Genomic DNA, 17,861 nt, shown 5'->3' with positions numbered 1-17,861 from the left:
ATCATCATCCCTTCAAATACATACTCTGAGAACAATGAGTAGAAGCAGCATAGTTCAGTGGAAAGAATACTAGCCAGAGAAAAAGGCGGATTTAGTCCTGACTCTGTCACTAGCTTTCAGGGTGCCTTTGATGAAAACATTTAACCTCTCTGGGCCTCAGTTTCCTTACCATAAGATAATGAGAGTTGGTTGAACTCAGTGATTTCCAAGGTCCCCTGCCGATCTAAACTGCTCTACCCTCTTTAGTGGCAAGTCCCCTAAGGCCCTTCCTGCCTTCCCCCCAAACACAAGTCAAGAGGTAGGCGCTAGGCCAACACCAGCAGTTATAGTTTAAAGTTCATGGCATCATTCTTACTAGAGCTGTATCTGTGTACCAGGAATGCACGTGTTGGCACAACTGAGATTTCTGTTCTGGTTTCAGTCTCTCTAACACGTTAAGCAGTGTGTGGCTGAAATGTCCTGGCTGTGGATTCCCTTGAAGGGGTAAGGTATTATGGACTTTTTTCAAATATTAATACTACTCAATTAGCATATCATAGGTTGTGAGCTGGACAGGATCTCATAAACCATCTAATCCAACCTCCTACTTCTACAGATGAAGAAACTGAGGCATAGGGAGCTGAAGTAACTTACCCAAGTTTCCACGGTAGTGATAACCAGAGGCAAGATTTGAACCCAGGTTTTCTGATTCTAGAGTCAGGGCTTTTCCCATAGTACCACATTATTCATCCCAGAGTTGCTGTGAGGAAGGTATTTCACAAACTCTATACCTCTATGCAAATTTAGCTTATTATTATTGCTGATAATAACAATAAATTTGCCCATGGAAGGTTCTCTCCCATTTTACTTATAGCTAGAAACAGTCGGATGGAAGACAAAAGGACTAACCCCACTCTCTAGCCCAGCCTTTGGGTACTCCCAACTCCAGTGTACATTTCCCAACCTCATCAATCCAAAAGAAAAGGGGACTTCTTCAATGTATCATTCTATGCATAGTATTTACTGCTTCTTGGCTAATTAAGGGCTTTGCCTTTTTGGAGGGGGAACATTTTAAAAAATGAAACACGAGCTAATAATTGAGTCCTAGACAAAGAAAGTTTTCTTTTTAAAGTCTCACCTGATAAACTCCTTGTGTTTTGTTTTTTTATTCCCCCATGAATGCTTAACACAGACATCTGGGATGAATGATACTTGGTTTTACCCATCCTGCCACCAATCTCTATCAGCAAGAAGAGCATTTAGAATTGGTTTGACTGTGGTGTAGACATGATTTGAGAATTCTTTCTAATAATATTTTGTAGCAACAGGAGTCATTGTGATAGCATGGTATTATTCTTCCACCTATGGAGACTTTTTTTTTTTGGAGGCTTTACATTATCTGGTGGGAGCTTCCTGTGCTTTGTATCTCCCAGGACCTACAAAACATGCTGGTATTTGGTTTCTCCCATAATGTAACAACTTCACTTAATAAATAAGCCGCAAGCTTCCCAGAGGGTCTAGGAACATCAAGCCAAATCCTCATTGTTTATTTTTACTGAAATGACAGAGGTTATGGTGAATCAACTGTCTCAAAGGATAAAGCTCCTTCAAGTCAGGGATCACTTCCATCTGGCAAGATCTGCAGATTACCACACAGAGCAAGGAGGTGCTTAATACTTTCTGATTGATTGTCTGATTAAGCAATACTCACGAAGCTCTTCTGCCATTTTGTGATTCCTGAGAAAGGGCTATTTCCATGACCCCCCCTTCTTCTCCTAAGAACTGAAATAAACTCTTAAGATCCTCTCATTCATTCTATAAACATTTATTAAGTGCCTACTGTGTACAAAACACAATGGGAGAGCTATAAATAAAGACAAATAAGAATCTGCCCCTGCTCTCTAAGACCTTACCATGGCAGATGAGACACATACACAGAAAAATAAAATAACAAATAATAAGGGCACAAGAGGACAAAGTGATGTGATCATAGGCTGTGTTTTATAAGAACTACAATCCAATCAGCCCAGGCAGATGAACAAATGAATGAATGAAAAGCATTTATTACTTGCTATGTGTGAAGCTATAGAAATTTTAACTCCCTGAACAGCAGGCTCACTACATAGCACCATGGTCCTAAACTAAAGATTAATTAAGTAAGCCAAGACTCTAATTCTTGAGAGTCAGTGAATTTTAGCAGGAAGAGCACTGAACTTTAAGTCAAAGACCTAGAGAAGCTTAGTGGCTACACCTACTAGCTGGGTGACTGAGGGTAAATCACTAACTTCTCAGACTTTGAGTTTCCTCATTTGTAAGGTTGAGATGATCCTGCTTATCTCACAGAGCTATTGCAGGGAAAGTGCTTTATGAGCTAGTAAAGTACTAGGGCCTTCTTAATTTTCCATTTGGAGGAATGTATGGATTTCCTTGAATAAATCCCCATGTGATGAGTCAGGCTGCTCAATACTGAAGATGGATAACAAATGGTAAAATAGAATCACTAGCCCTTTTTTTTCTCTTTCCCTCTGATCCCCATAAAGTTGCTGGTCCTTGGTCAGCATGATGGAACTAAAGTATTGCTCATTGTATGACGGATGGTAGTAGGATGCTCAAACAACTACTGTGTCATGAGTTGACGAGGGTTGACATGAAACAGGGTGGATGGGACAAATACCTTAAGGCCTCGATGACATGCAATCTCAAATGTTCTAGAACAGCTGGGAACTTCTGGGCATCAGAAGCAGCGGACAGCTTGGAGTCAGAATGGTGGGGGTTCCATTCCAACAAAAACCTCAGAATGCCAGTCGGAGTCCGGATAGGATCCCAGGACATCCACAGTTACAAAAGCCTGGACTCTCAAGCCTCTAGAAGACCTTTAAAAAGGGGGCCTTCATTTCCCCAAGTTGGGCTCAAGCACCACATCTACTGAGGCCCACCTGCCACTGCCAGTGCATGTCACCTGTCACACAACATGACCATCTTCAGCTATGCTGCCTCCAACCTACCCCACGGACCTTACATTTACATAGGTTGTTTGTTCACTTGTTAATCTTACATAGTTTGAATTGGGTTGGAATAGGGGCATTAGAATGGAAATGCTAGAAAAAATGATTTTTAAATACTTTCTCTCCTAAGAAAAGCTTACTTGGGATAAAACTGTAAGGTATCCAGTTCAACTCTGGATGTGCTGAGCTAGGTATTTGGGGTGGGGGACAAGGAAGGATTGACTGAACAATTACTGCTAAACACAGTAAACTTAGCAGCGTTGATTTCTATGTAGTCTGCAGCGTAAGATTTAAGGCATGAGTACTAATTAGTGTTTTAATAAGTGTGTTAGTTCTGCCCTGTGCCATTCTAGAATACCACAGTATGGTAAATTAAGGGACATTTTGCCCCCCCTCCCCATCTTCTTTCATTAGTATTTTAATGGTAGGAGGTGGGGAAAAGCTGATCCATATTCAGGAGGAGAGGAGGGGAAAACAATAACAAATTGGCATCTCTTCTGAGAATTGCCCCACAGGCCAAGCATTTTTATGTTCTTAATCATTATTAAATGACTTAACATGACACCCAGAGCCTGGCGAATGATTGCATCCTGACATGAGAACGAATTACAAATGAAATGAAAGATCAAGCCGTATTAGAGGACTGCCTCTGGGAAATGAAAATCTTTAATTCTCTTTTATTATTGACATTTATTTGGCTGCCATGAATAACAACATAGCAAAGAAATTCAGCTCTGCTTGTGCACTGAATAGCTTATCCCAGGGCTCAAAACTGCATTAACATTTATCATGTTTGCTTTTGTAGCTGACACTGCCGCACAGATTCTCGATCCATCTTGTATTTATCATGCAGCACAGATATAGTGCAGCCTCTAATTTAAGTTCATTTTCATATGGTAAGAACAGCAAAGATTAGCAAATGTCCTTCAAATAAGCTCCTGGTTGTAAACATTTCTAAGGGTGGATTAATAGATTTGTTAACAAGATCAGTTTAAAGAATAAAATGAGTGCATGAGGCAAATTCAATTGCTGGATAAGAGTGAAATTTTAAAGGTTTCAGTTTTGGAAAGGACTGGGAAAATCACACTGGAAAAGCTGCTGTTAGTGTGGTTTGCCTCGTTCAAGCGTACAAAGCCTCAAAAAGGAATGCCTTCATACAGATCCAGCAGAGAGCATTTTACTGACTTTAAAGGTTAGTCCTATAGCTCCTGTAAGATGAAGAATGGGGCTGGATGGGTGAGGAAGAGAGGGACAGAGGACGGTGGGACTACCAAGGGGCTGCTGTAGTATTTATTCAACAACTGTAGTAAGCCACTGGAGAAACTTAGATTGTTCTACCTGTAAGTTTAGTAGGGATACACAGCCTTCCACTATGAATTCTTCCCTTCAATTGCAGAATTCAACAGACTAAAAGGGTTTTTCATCCCATGCAATGATAAAGGGATATATGGCACTTGTGACTTTGCTTATGCTCTTCTCCTTGCATGGAAACACCCTCCCCTCTTGCACCTGGCCCATTACATCCTACTCATTCTTGAAAGCCCAGCTAGCTTATTTCCTCTATTACATTTTCTTCCTCCACTTAAGCCATCATTGATGTCCTTCTCTGGGTCCCTAGAGCACTTAAGAGTCAGAGAACTGCAGAGCTGGAAGAGATCTCCCAGGCCATCTAGTCCAAGTAAACCATGAATCTCCTACATGTCATCCCCAAGAGCGGATCCCGCACTTGTAGCAGGAAAGTCACTCTCTGAAAAGCCCATTCCATTGTTGTTCACAGCTCATGATTAGGAAAGGTTCTGCTACCTTGTCAACCTTGGTTGTTTTTTTCTCCCAAACATTTTTAAAGATACTTTTCATAAACAATCATGGTAACTCAGGCAGGACATGGGCTGTGATACACAACAAACTGTATACAACAACTTTCAAAAACCTGTCCAAAAACTACCCAAAACATAAATCATTCTAAAACCCAATGAAAGTTTTAATTTTATCCTTTAAACAGGGAAAATTAAAAAGTGAGGGTGGACACTTTAACATTTGGCACATGCTGTTTAACAAGTTTTCATAGGCCTACCTTGACTTTGAGTCAATGAAATGAAAACTGCTTAATTCTTAATTGGAAAAAAAAAAAAAGATCCCAATATAAAAGAGCTGGGGGCTCTTTTGAGGGAGGCCATGTCAGGGCCACTGATGAAGCCCAAATTGCTCAACATGATCTGTGGGATCTTCACTATTCCTTTCACTCACTTTCTGTACCCTGAGGCCAACCACAACAAATGAAACAACTTTCAAATACCTGAAGAGAGCCATCTTATTCCACCCACCTCCACAAATTCTCTGTTCTTTAGACCACGCATCCCAGAATCTTTTCATTGATTCTCACATGGCATAGTTTTCAGGGACCCACCTTCATTGTCCTGACTGCCTTTCCATCTGTCAGTGTCAATACTAAAATCTGGCATCCATAGACAGAAATAATACTCCAAAGGAGCCTGACCAAAGCAGGGGCACTTAGATTATTGCCTCTCTCACTTTGGGGGAAGCTGATTTTTAAAATTAAAATTTTATTTTTTTAAATGAAGAAAACGTTATTTTCTTTCCTTCCCACCCCAACTCCCATGTAAAAAAAAGAAGAAAAAAAGCCCTCATAACATATATGCATACTGAAACAAAACAAATCCCAACACTGGATATGTCTAAACAACTTATGTCTCATTCTGTACCTGCAGTCTGGGTGAATATAATTTAGCATTTATATATAAACTTGTATCTTATATTGTTTGTAACTTAGTTTTGCAAAGTAGGCAAGATGGGCAAGTTTACATTATATTACAGGTAATAATAGCCCCTTGATGAGCTTTCCTGCCTCCAAAGTCTCCCCTCCCCAACTAGACTGAAGGCTCCTTAAAGGCAGGAACCACCTGTTCTGTATCACCTAGAATAATGGGTAGGTAGCATAGTACTTGAAATCTGGAAGACTTTAGTTAAAATCCTGCCTTAGACACTTACCAGCTGGGTGATGACAGGCAAATTTTTAACTTCTGTCTGCCTCAGTTTCCTCATTTATAAATTGGAGATAATAATCCCCTCCTTCCCAGGGTGTGTGCGCAAATCAAATAAGATAACATTTGCATAGCTCTTTGTAGATGGTAAAGAACTATATAAAGGCTAGCTATTCTTATTACCTAGAAGACCTACTTCAGTCAGTCAAGTGATGGTATTAACCCAGATGCTTAATCAAATGCAAATGAAAAAAGGAGAGCTACCATACTGGCAACACCATTACTACTCATTGCCTGATGCTGTAAAAATGTAGTATTTATTATGCTGGCCAAGATACCTTTTCCAACTTTCCCACAAAACACTGTGAAACAGAGAGTGAAGGAAAACTACAAGTGAGAATTCTGACTCCACAGCATCAAGCCTGGGAATTCACTTAGTCCTGGATTTCACTCCTTCATTTTCACAAAGCCTCAAACTTACCACACTAAAGAAGCAACAACTGCTTCACCGGGAAAGGGTGTTTCTAGTTCTCAGCAAAGACATTTAGAGGATGAAAAAATCTCATATCAGAAAAATCTAAATAAATCACAGTTTTAGGATTGGCCTTGCAAATATAACTTTTTGTAAGACATCACCTTTTCAAAAGAAAACTTTGCTATTGAGAAACAGAAGGCAGAATCTATTTATTAAAATTAAAAAAAAAAACCAACCCTAAGGTAGACACATTAGTTTGAATATATTATGAAAGCGTAACAATTTGTGGCAAGTGATAAAGATGTGATTAATGGCTACAACACGGTATATGTCACACAAGGCCCATACGTGCATGTACCTGTGGCCATGATTGTGTCGTTTTTCCCTTGGGTGAAGATTACAGTTCGTTGCCTTTTCAAGTTCACCTTTGGCAGGGCTTGTGCCTTTCGGGCTATCTCTTTAATTTCTTCAGTCTATTAACAGAAATGAAAAGAAAATTCTTATAACCAGTACAGGAGAACAGAACTTTATTAATAGATCAAGGATTTTGCTGCAAATGAGGAGAATAAAATAGACTGGGCATCTATTAAGGTGATTTGCAAAGTGGGGAGGATATTTCATTCTTTCAGAGGTTTACACAACATGATGATGCTATTGATTTTAGTTCTGGAAATAATATTGCAGCTAAACCAACTGCTCTAATACAAAGCTGAAATAAATTGCCATCAAATAAAGAAACGTCTGTTCTGGAGGGCTTCTCCTCCAGCTGGTCCTGCCTGTTCCTCCCAACATTCCATGTGTAGCTCCGAAGTTCCACAGCCTTACACACGCACCCCTAACCCCCCATGCCATCCCTACAGAGGCTTTCCATCACAAAGGCTATCGGCCTGGAGACTTCAGGCAGCAGGGAGTGGTGTTACATTTCATCATCTTTAGTTATGAGGAGACCGACGTACAAATGTAACATGTTTAGAAGAGGAGGGGACCAAAGATAGGAGGACAACAGGAACTACGGGCAGACATTTCAAAACAATTACGTTTGTTCACTTGGGTTTATTATCTCTCTCTCCCAGTCCCACCACCTCATTTGAACAACAAAAAATAAGGAATTAAAGGCAAATGACTTGTAGGCGAGATGATTGGGAAGGAGTCATGCAGGCAAAATAGGCAAGTTTTCTTGGGTTAACAGCTTCCTAATTAGTTTTCCTGCCTCTAGCGTCTCCCCTCCCAAGCTGTCTTCTACAAAACCCTCACACAGATGTTCCTAAAGCGTAGGTCTGACCATGTTACTCCTCTGCTCAGGAAAGTTCAGGGGCTCCCTGCTGCTACTGAGATAAATTCACACTCATTTGTCCTTGCCCAATCTGGCCCCAGTCTCCCTCTGTGGACTTCATACATAGCTGCACTCTACACTCCAGGAAAATGGCCTTCTTGCTGTTACCTGGTACATGACATTTTACTCCCTCTTTCCACCTCATCCTTGGAACACACTCTCTACTCATCTTGGCCTTCCTTCAAGGTTCTGCTCAAGCACCTTCTCCTACACAAGACCTTTCCTGGTCCTCTTAGTCCTTAGTGTCCTACACACCCATGCTCCCTTCCCCCCATCTTACTTTATATTTGCTTTGAATTTATTTTTCATTTCGAAAGGCAACATGGTTTAGTGAACAGAGAGCTAGTCTTGGAGTTGGGAGGACCTGGGTTCAAGCCCTTGAAAACATACTGGGACCCTAGAGAAATCACTGAATATCTCAATGCCTCAGGCAATGTTCTAAGAACTATTGTTTGAAAAGCAGTTTAAGATTTGCTAGATACTTCCTTACCAAGAATTCCCCAACACCTAGGGAATCACAGGGATGGGGGAAAATGCTTTCCAAATATTTTCAACTTTTCTCCTCACAGTGACCCATTATCCCCATTTTATAGATGAGGAAATTGAGGCAGAAAGCGGGTAAGTGACTTGCCTTGGGTCCCACAGCTAGCTGGTAAGTATCTGAGGCTGGATCTTCTGGACTCCAGGTCAGCGCCCTCCAGGGCACCACGGAGGTGTACAGGGCGAATTTCACTTTTGTTTCTGTACCCCTAGTGTTTAGCACAGTGCCTGGCAACTTAATGTTGCTGCTGCTGTTGTCCGTCCTTCATTTCTGAAGAGGACCAATGACAGTGAAAGCAGGAGGGAACGTGGGAGGCGATGTGCCCAGAATGAGGAATGTGCACAACCCAAGCCGTGCCACGGCCCCTGCCCCATGCCAAGCCGGCCACCTCATCCTGGGCGGGAGGGAAGGCGGCAGGGACCTGCTGGTCTTGGCATCATCTCAGCTTCACTTCCAGTTGCTGCTCATGAGTAGATTTCAGAGGCCATACAGCTTTAACCTTCAGTTTTTTGGAGTGCAGGTGTTGGGCTGAATCAGGATCATCTTCATTATCTTCCTTTCAAAAACCAGAGCTGCAGTAATGATGCAAGTTATACACTCAGATCCCTCCATCTTCTCAACAGGCTGTGGGCGTGGCACCAAGTCTGACACTACTACCTTGAGAATGATTTCAGGAACAAGTCTGGGGCTCCAGTATGGCCTGCACGCTCGCTAGAGATAAAACATGGTCCTTAGACAGTCTCTCGGCAGCCACTTGAAAGCAGAGTCAATGAACATGCTAACAGAACAGGAAAGGTAACTCCCATTGCCACAGCACTGAGGTACAAGGGATAAATGGAGAAGGACGTGATGGCGGCCCACTAACAAAATGAGGACAGGGAACATTCCTGCACAGCAGGAGAGAAGACTTTCCTATTGAAATTTTAAAAATCTCATCTCTGGAATATGAGGATTTTTCTCTGATCCTCATTTGAAATATCTGCTTGAGATAACAGGGAAAAGATTACCCAGCTAAGGGACTAAAGCTCTTTTTTTTAGATGAAAGATTGACTTCCACAATTTGGAGGATGGGAAAAAGGAAACCAGTCATTTTAAGTCTTGAGGGTGCTCAGAGGAGTTCATTCATTCATCCAACAAACAATGATTAAACACCTAATAATAACAACAATAATATTACATAACACAGCAACTCTAGGAAGTAGGTGCTATTGTGGTATTTATTTTAAAGATGAGGAAACTGAGACAGAGCAGTTAAGTGACTTGCCCACGGTCACACAGCTAATGTCTGAAGCCCTGTTTGAATTCAGTTCGTCCCCCCTCCAGGCCTAAGTTCCAGTGCTCTATCTGCTGCACCCTTTAGCTGCCTAGGAATATACTTATGCTGAGTGCTTGGAGAGATTAAAAGTTCAACTAAAACGGTTTTATAATCTAGTATTTCTATGGAGCTTAATTGTGTACAAAACACTTCCCTTACAACAAACTTGTAAAGCAGAGAATCTAGTACTATTAACACCATTTACAAGGAGGGGGGCATCAGAGACACTAAGTGACTTGACTATGGCATATGCGGTCAGGGAACTCGAAAATGAACCTGGGCCTATCCTAGCTCCCATATCAGAGGTCTTCTCTCAACAGGCCTTTGACTTGGGTCACAGTAAAGGACTCAGAACGAATCTTGGAATAAAGGTACCACAAGACTAAAAGAATGTTGGTGGTCATTTAAACTGCTCCCCTGCCTGTAGATAAGCTAAGAGGTAAAGATTCACACGCAGCTTTCTGCTGTTTTATATTTAGAGACATTTAGAAAAATGCTTACATCTGTCAGTCAGTCATTCTAGGGCCTAACAATGTCCACCACGGCCAAGTGCCTAACTCACATTCCTCACAATGAAGCGTCAGAACACTTCCTCTACTCCCACTTAACTGAGAATAAAAACAAAACAAAGCAGTCATTACTTATGCTCATAGAAAACCAGAGAGTACTGTTAAGGGTCTCCGTAGCCTTCTCTTCTCCAGGCTAAACCCTACTTCATTGACTATTTCCTCATGTATACTGTTCTGCAGACCTTTACACAGCTGCATAACTTTTCCTTAAACTCTCCCCAATTTCTCCACATCTAGAACTTGGCACCTAAACTCTACAGAGGCAAGAGTCTCTCATTAGCAATAAGTATTGAGAATTGGCCTATGGAGTGTATATAACAAAATGAATTTATACATCTTAAAAACATGCTGCCTCTACCCTTTTCTTTAAGGTGAAGTACTACCCAGGCAATTCCTGTCCAGTTTATGACCAGCCATGACTTTTAATATTACTGTTATAATCCTATCTAAGAAATCATTCCTTATCTTGCTCTTATGAAGTCGATCTCTCTCCATGAACCCCTACCTCAAGTGCCTTTGCTTGCACATTTCCTAATTAGCAGGGTTCTTTGGACTGCTAGATAGTTCTCCAATTTAATGAGATCATTCTGAAGTCTAATATCTTCTTTAAATATGCTGATACGAACTTTTATGTTTTATTTCATCTGCAAACTTATTGTTCTTTCCAACCCATTATTTTGGTCACAGATTCAAGAGCTTAATACCACTGGGCTGAAAACTAACACCAGCAGAATGCTATTTCTCATGTTCCCCAAATGCTGCCTCAATTGATTATAATACTAAGTGTTTTCCAAAAAGATGGGAATCTACTTAAGAGATTTGAAGTTAATATGATATGTCTGGGAGCATCTTATGTAGATGGAATCAGAAAAAACAAACGAGCAAGTAAAGATCCTTTTCACTTCTTCTGAGTTGAATGGATCCTTCCTCACTCTATGAGAATTTGCCTAAGGATCCAACACTGTGGTCTTCCAGCAGGACCTGGGTTGTTTCATTAAGGAATATGGAGCAGAACCTAGAATGACAATGAGGTTATTGGACTCCCTGGGAAGAAACACTCTGTGGATTTCAATGAGGTTGGAAGGCTTTACTCCATCATCCTGCAGGCATAGAGTCACTCTGTGTGGCCATTCCTCTCCTCTGGGGGGAACTTTTGGAGGCCTGGACACTTTTTTCAGGAATTCTCTAGGATTCTTTGCATCACAGTGCTTCAGGGCTCAATCTGGTCTTCTTGACCCATACTTTTTCAGGTGTACAGGCAAGTGGAGGAGCGGGAAGTCTTCTGGTCCCAGACTCTGGGCTGGTTATAAAAATACACTCCAGGGACTCACAAAGTAGGGTGCCATGTATTATAGAACCACTGCCACCAACTGAGTCAGATAGATGTGGTTCAGAGCAAGAGAAAACAAACTGTCCAGCAGAGAAAGTCTGACCTCTCTTAATCACTCAGCACATGCTTCATTCACAGACAATGATAAAATTAAGTACTTTTGTACTGGAATGTTTGTGGACTTTTCCCCTTTTCATTTTATTTAAAACAATTTTTAATAAAGATTTTAAGGGCTTCTATAAATAGAACATACTTTTAGACTGCCCAATTTTATTTGATGTAAGTTCTAAAAATATAAATCTTTAATCATCACATCCTCAAAATAAGGTATATTTTAAAAATCATTCCCATTTGAACTGAGTTTCTAGAATAATAAAAAACCTTATGAAACTTTACCCCCAAGTATTGTCATTTTAAATTCTTAGCAGGGCTGTCATTTAAATCAGGTACCAAGCAATTTTCCATCACTTCCATAAAAATACCCTCTCTTTTTTGCTTTTTGCTCTGCCCAGCTCCAATTCTTATCTCCTTCTCCAGTACCCTGCGAGCTGTCTCTTTTTTACTGTAAATTACTGAATCCATTTTAGAGATTGAAGATTTTTTTTTAAAGAAGCATTATTCCAAATTTACAAAGATGCTAAGTAGAACGGTCAGGAACAATAACACTCTGGACATTTCCTGATGATTAAACATTGTTTTTTTTTTTTTTTTTTAATTTGAGTGGATCTTTCAGCAGATAGATCAGTGGCAACCAAACTCAATAGCTTTGGGATCCAATTGGGACCAATTCTTGGTGAATACAAATTATAATTGAAGGATACAGAGACAGTGGTGTTGAAAAGGATAAATGCTTTCCCTCTTCCCTTTCTTCTTGAGCCCACAAGTTACACTTTTTTACTCTCTGACAAAATTCAGAGGAAAAGGGAAGGAGGGTTCAGACAGAGAGTCCAAAGAGTCCAAAAAGGCTTCAGACCCATGATAAGGTCTTAGAGTATTTAGGACCGTTTGGTTGAAGTAGCCTGTGATTGTTTGTTTCTCAGCAATATTAAGCCTTTAAGCTAATGTCTCCATATTATTGCTTGCTGGACGTGGCATTATGAAATCACGGAGCTTCTCCCATATGCGCTTAAGTGTTGTTATTAATGAAATGCCTAATTGAGGTTATTCTACTTGTGGCCCATGTTTATACAATTTGGTTTTTTGCAAACCCAGGGAGGGAGAGAGAAGACTGTCACTGATAATGCCATAAATCTATTAATCTTACACATCACTGTCCACACAACCGACAGGTCAGTTTTTGCCTTGTAAAGAGCTAATCAGGTAAAGAATCATAATCACTGTGTACTTTGCTAGATGCTGCAATCAAATATGGCAGACATAAGGTGACCAGAGGAAGCCCACACTGGCATCTCTAAGTACTAATGGAAAAGCTAACGTGGTGGTGGTTAGCAGACAACAGCAAGAACAGTGTGTCACTAAAGCTGAATTTAAACCAGGCACATCCAGAACTCGAGCTCAAGAGGGCAATAAAAACATAAAATGGGCAAGCTTAATAAACTATTTCCTCTTTTTTATTGTCAAGCTACTTTGGGATCAAGCTCATTTATTATGCTACACATTATATTTCTAAGCATCTACAAAATGTGTTTTATTTGATAGAACAAATCCAAAATAAATTCTAAAAAACACAAGATACAACAGAAAAGGAGCCTGATAGAAAATCAGAGATCTGCATTCCATAAGCTTCTATCTATTAAAGATTTCTGGTGTATGTGGCAACCTAGGGCATCTATTTTTAATATGACAATTTTTCATCATCATCACCATCATCTCAACTTTTAAAAAATGTATCAGGAATATTTGTGTTCTTATGATCTAAACATTTGTCTACTCAGATGAACATTCTCCCAGCTGCATTAATCTTGCTGGTCTATTAATGGTTTGAGAAATCATAAAGTGAAACAAAATATGAAGAAAAATGAGTGCATGCTCATCATCTACATCAAGGAGACTATCTTGAAACAAACATGCAAACACACACTGACCCAGCATCTCAGTTCTTACAAGGCAAGCTTCTGGGGGTCAGAGTCCAGGATTTGGAACCAGAATCCCCAGAGAGTTCTCCAGGGTGCTAATGTGTGACCTTTGGCACCTAAGTGATTACTTACACTCCAGGCCTCATCATCCTCATCTGCAAAAGGCCCCGGATGTGGTTGTCAAGTCTAGTGACACGGGTGAAATGTATACTTCCTTTGAGTACAGAAACTAGCCATTTCTACCTTTTAATAATATCAAGATCATCACAAATTCACACACCACCTTCTTCTGAGAGGCTCAAACTGGGCTATGCTAATATCACTCCATCACCCTCCATCGGCCTCCTTGGGTGGTAGGAATACAAGGTGAGGGTTTCCTTCTCTATCTCTTCCGCATCCTTCTCTACTCTCCCCCCACCGCTCAGATTTAAACAAGTTCTTTATTATTTAACATTTGGGCTGAATGGCATACTAAGGAATTGTACAGAACACAGAATTATACATAGACCTGCCCACTCAATCTGGCAGTCAGAATGGATTTCCTCCCACGCAGTTAACCTGGCTTCAAATTAGGAGCTGTGTTTTCCAACATCATATTGTGAGGCTATATTCCATAGCTAATCATTTGGCAATGACTGCAATCTGATTGGAGTCAATAATAACCCCACAGAGCCTCGTGAAGGAATATCTAGTCAAGATTAAAACTCACAGGCAAATGGAATTGAGGTTTTTTACATCATTGCTGAGCACCAGTGTTTACTTCAGTTAATCTACGATTGGGGTGGTGGTGGTGATCCTATTTCTGTGTATTTTATATTATGTAACCTCCACCCCCTCCCCCAAACCCCAAACAGGGAGATTATGTAAGTGGGGGTTTAAATTAATCAGTTCCTAACAACTTTAAATACAACCTTTCTGAAATTAATTTGCATAACGAGAATGCATATGTGGCAGGGTTGAAGTTATTTCGACAGCATCCTATTCCATGCTTTAGTCTTGCCCTGCCACTGCTGCAGCCACGGATCTTCATGGAGTGTAATGCAGCTAATGAGGTAGCTTTTTAACTGAGCCAACTGACAGGCCCCATATCTGCAGAGGCAGCTTGAAATCGTGCCCAACCTCTTGGCTTCCCAAGAGGCTTTTCAAAATTCAATAAATAACATCTGTAGGCGATGTTGGGTGCAGACCTAGCAGAGTGCGTCATAACACTGTGCTGGCAGAACAAAGAAACCATGACGACTGCCAGGTTTCCATGGCAACGGCGGTGCAGCTCAGGGAGTATAATAGCACATCAATCACTGTCCAAAAGAACTTCATTATCAGCAAGAAAAAACCTTTAGGATCTGTTTAGTGTGCAATTGTGGGTTAACTCACCTCGAAGCCTTGCTCTCTAGCAAAAGTGGCGGCTTCCTGAAATAAAAAAAGGAACAGTTAATTATAAAGTGCTAGATAATGAAGAAATAACCCATGCTGAAGCGCGTCCAAGCCGTCTTCCTTTGACACAATTATCTCTATGTACCCAGAGAGTGCCATTTTGATGCTGGTATTGAAAAGATTCCCGCCCTCCCCTCCCTCCCCCCCCAGCTCCCCACCCCTGCCAAGGCAACATAACCGCCATGGACTTCACAAGTTCAAATGGAGAAGATGCAGGACATGCTTTCATGTGGATGCCACATTGAGTGCAGGTGATATGACCTCAGTCAGTGAAGACAACCACTTCAAACCAGAGAAACAGATTGACAGCTACACCTTTAATCACAAACAACACCACCATGGTCTTACTATGTGACCTCAGATGTCCAGAAGTTAAACCTAAAAATAACCTGAGCTCTCATGGGTTTAACAAAAATCTTAATACTAATGGCACAAGCTAAGGGACATTATTAAATATGTAATGCCTTAATCACAGGTGAAAGCAATATAACAAATGGCAGAAATACATCCAGGCAGTCAACCCCCTTTCTTTTTATTACTGATCAAACCTGTTTGTTTCATGCCCATATTTTAAAATCCAAGGCTGATAAAAAATGGAAGCAATTTCACTTCCCAATCTGCTTCTCTCTTTAATATGAAAAAATATTGCAGACAACTGTCAAGAGCCTTTACATCTTAACTTACATTCCTCCAAATTATCTCTGCCAAGAGATATTAATAGAAGGATGGGCTTTGAGCCTAACAGGGTAGTGAGCAGATCCAACAAGACTGAAATGACTGCTTCTCCAAGCCATGTAAGGGAGAAAGGAGAGTCTGGGTTTGGACCACCGCTTTCAATACTACCTATGTGTTAGATAACACACTAGCAAAGCCTTGAGTGGGAGCGGGTGTGCACACACACCCTCTCCCTCCTATAGAATCATACAGATTGGATCTGGAGGGCCATTTTGAGAATTTGGAAAAGGCAAAGTAGATGATTACAGCTGGACATTGAAGTTAATAAAAAGTGATAAGCTGAAAAGCACAACTCCTCAGGCTGCTTGCTAGAAAAACATGAGGCTGACCAGGTTAGCCTAAGCTGATGTTGATCCCCTCCCCAACCCCCCCCCCTTCAAAAGAAATTGAATTATGGCCTTGACAAGTAGGTCCAGGCAAGGTTAGCCACTTGGACAATTTATTTACAATAGCATTCCTTCTTGTACATCACACAATCAATGACACTTGCTGGCCTAGCTGTCAAGGAAGAGTGTAAGGATCAAACTCTATCAAAGCCATGTTTTCCCAAGCTGCCATGTGATTAGCTAAGCTCATTCTCATATAAAAAGACAACTTGAAAGGCCCCATTAGAACTATTTATTTACATAGAACTTCATTATGGGCATGGAAGACTTCCAGAGGACTGAGACACAAGGGTAAGAGAGGGAATTTGGGGAGTCAGGAGGGGGATAAAACTAATAAAACACAATGCTCAAAAGCAAATCAACAAGAAAGGATCACACAAAATTACACAAAATCAGGTAAGCTGAGAGAAACCAGTTGCATCATAGCATTACTTTTTCTATTGCAGCAAGTCATTTGCAGCTTTGTCTAACTATTGCTAAGCTAAAATAACGGTAACAGCAAAGGATTCTAAGGAACAGTGATACAAATATATTTCTCATTGGGGAAGGGAGGTATTCAAAAAAGGTTAATTCCATTTTCTATCTCAGAGTCCCCTAAAATGGCAAGGACTATGGGCCTTGTCATCAGAATGGTTAAGCACTTGTTCTGAGCCTTCAAAAGATATTATCTTTGGATTTCCTCCCACCTTCCTTTGATCTTGGGTCTGGAGCCCTCATCACTCCATTAGAGAAGGCAGATGGCTCCTGTCACTGCAGACTTTCCCATAGCTAACTCTGATGTGAAGATGTTTTTGGTTTAGGGAAATAACAACACTTATTTTATTTTTCCCTTTCAATCAAACTCAGCAACACTGGGACAGTTTGACACAGTGAGGATTTTAAGCAGAATTCTAATCTCTGGGCATTGAAGGCCTAAGAGTACTGGGGGTGTGGGTAGGGTTGTAACTCTGGGCAAAGAAGTAAGAGAGGTTCCAAACATTAATGGCACTTACAAGAAATTAACCAGATCATAATGAAGAGGGCTTCCCAGTGTCTTTTCATAGCAAAAGTGAGAAAAGGAAACAAGCGGTCCCCATCTGTGGTGCCCCGGGCAGCATGGACTGAGTTTCCCATATCTAATAAAGCAGTCAGGTCGAAATCCAACCTTGGAGTGGCCGTGACATGTGGAGAATAGCTAAAGTTATGAGAGGGAAGCAGGGCGGTTCCTAATGGAGGTGATTATCCATGTGATAATCATTACATTTAAAGGGTTTCCATTTTGGATCTGACATTAAAAAAAAATCACAAAGGAGGAGGGATTAAGGAATAAACAAGCTTCCCAGAAGCTTTCGCTCCCCTGGGAGAGCAGCAGCTCCATCCATGCGTGACATGCGACAACAGCAAAGCCAAGCAGGCCGGGGAAGAGGATTTCTTAGAGGGCTGGATTTCACATTCATGCCTCTTTCCATTTTGAAAACTTTCCTTATGATTTCATCTCTCTCAGGCAGGTCACATTTTCGGGAATCAGTTCCCATTGTCATTTAGACTGTAATACAGTATCATTTGGGGTTTACAGAGAGTGATACCCCCATAATATGTCTTTTACAACAACAGAGACATTTTTTCCTTTCTGGAATTGGCTGTTGTGAATAAAATGACATATAATTAATGCCTCAGATCCTCATCTATACCATACCATTTAGGACTTATACATCACAGTAGGTTTGCTGCCTCTGAGATCA

At 40.9% G+C, this 17,861-nt stretch overlaps 1 protein-coding gene across 2 annotated transcripts in view; it reads right to left on the bottom strand.

Annotated features, from left to right (window-relative positions):
* ADK (adenosine kinase) overlaps positions 1-17,861 on the bottom strand; it is a 609,732-nt gene that overhangs the window by 49,381 nt on the left and 542,490 nt on the right. For both annotated transcript variants that reach the window (XM_027858815.1, XM_027858823.1), the window contains exons 8-9: positions 14,960-14,995; positions 6,820-6,934 (exon numbers count right to left, since the gene is read on the bottom strand). In XM_027858815.1, the coding sequence (XP_027714616.1) occupies positions 6,820-6,934; positions 14,960-14,995 (151 nt within the window). The remainder of the gene's footprint in view (positions 1-6,819; positions 6,935-14,959; positions 14,996-17,861) is intronic.

The sequence above is a fragment of the Vombatus ursinus genome, unplaced genomic scaffold (genome assembly GCF_900497805.2).
Source record: "Vombatus ursinus unplaced genomic scaffold, bare-nosed wombat genome assembly UNPS02000749.1, whole genome shotgun sequence".
In the NCBI taxonomy this organism is placed as follows: Eukaryota; Metazoa; Chordata; class Mammalia; order Diprotodontia; family Vombatidae; genus Vombatus; species Vombatus ursinus.
Note: the sequence above shows the minus strand (reverse complement) of the source record. Positions and strands in the feature narration are given on the sequence as shown.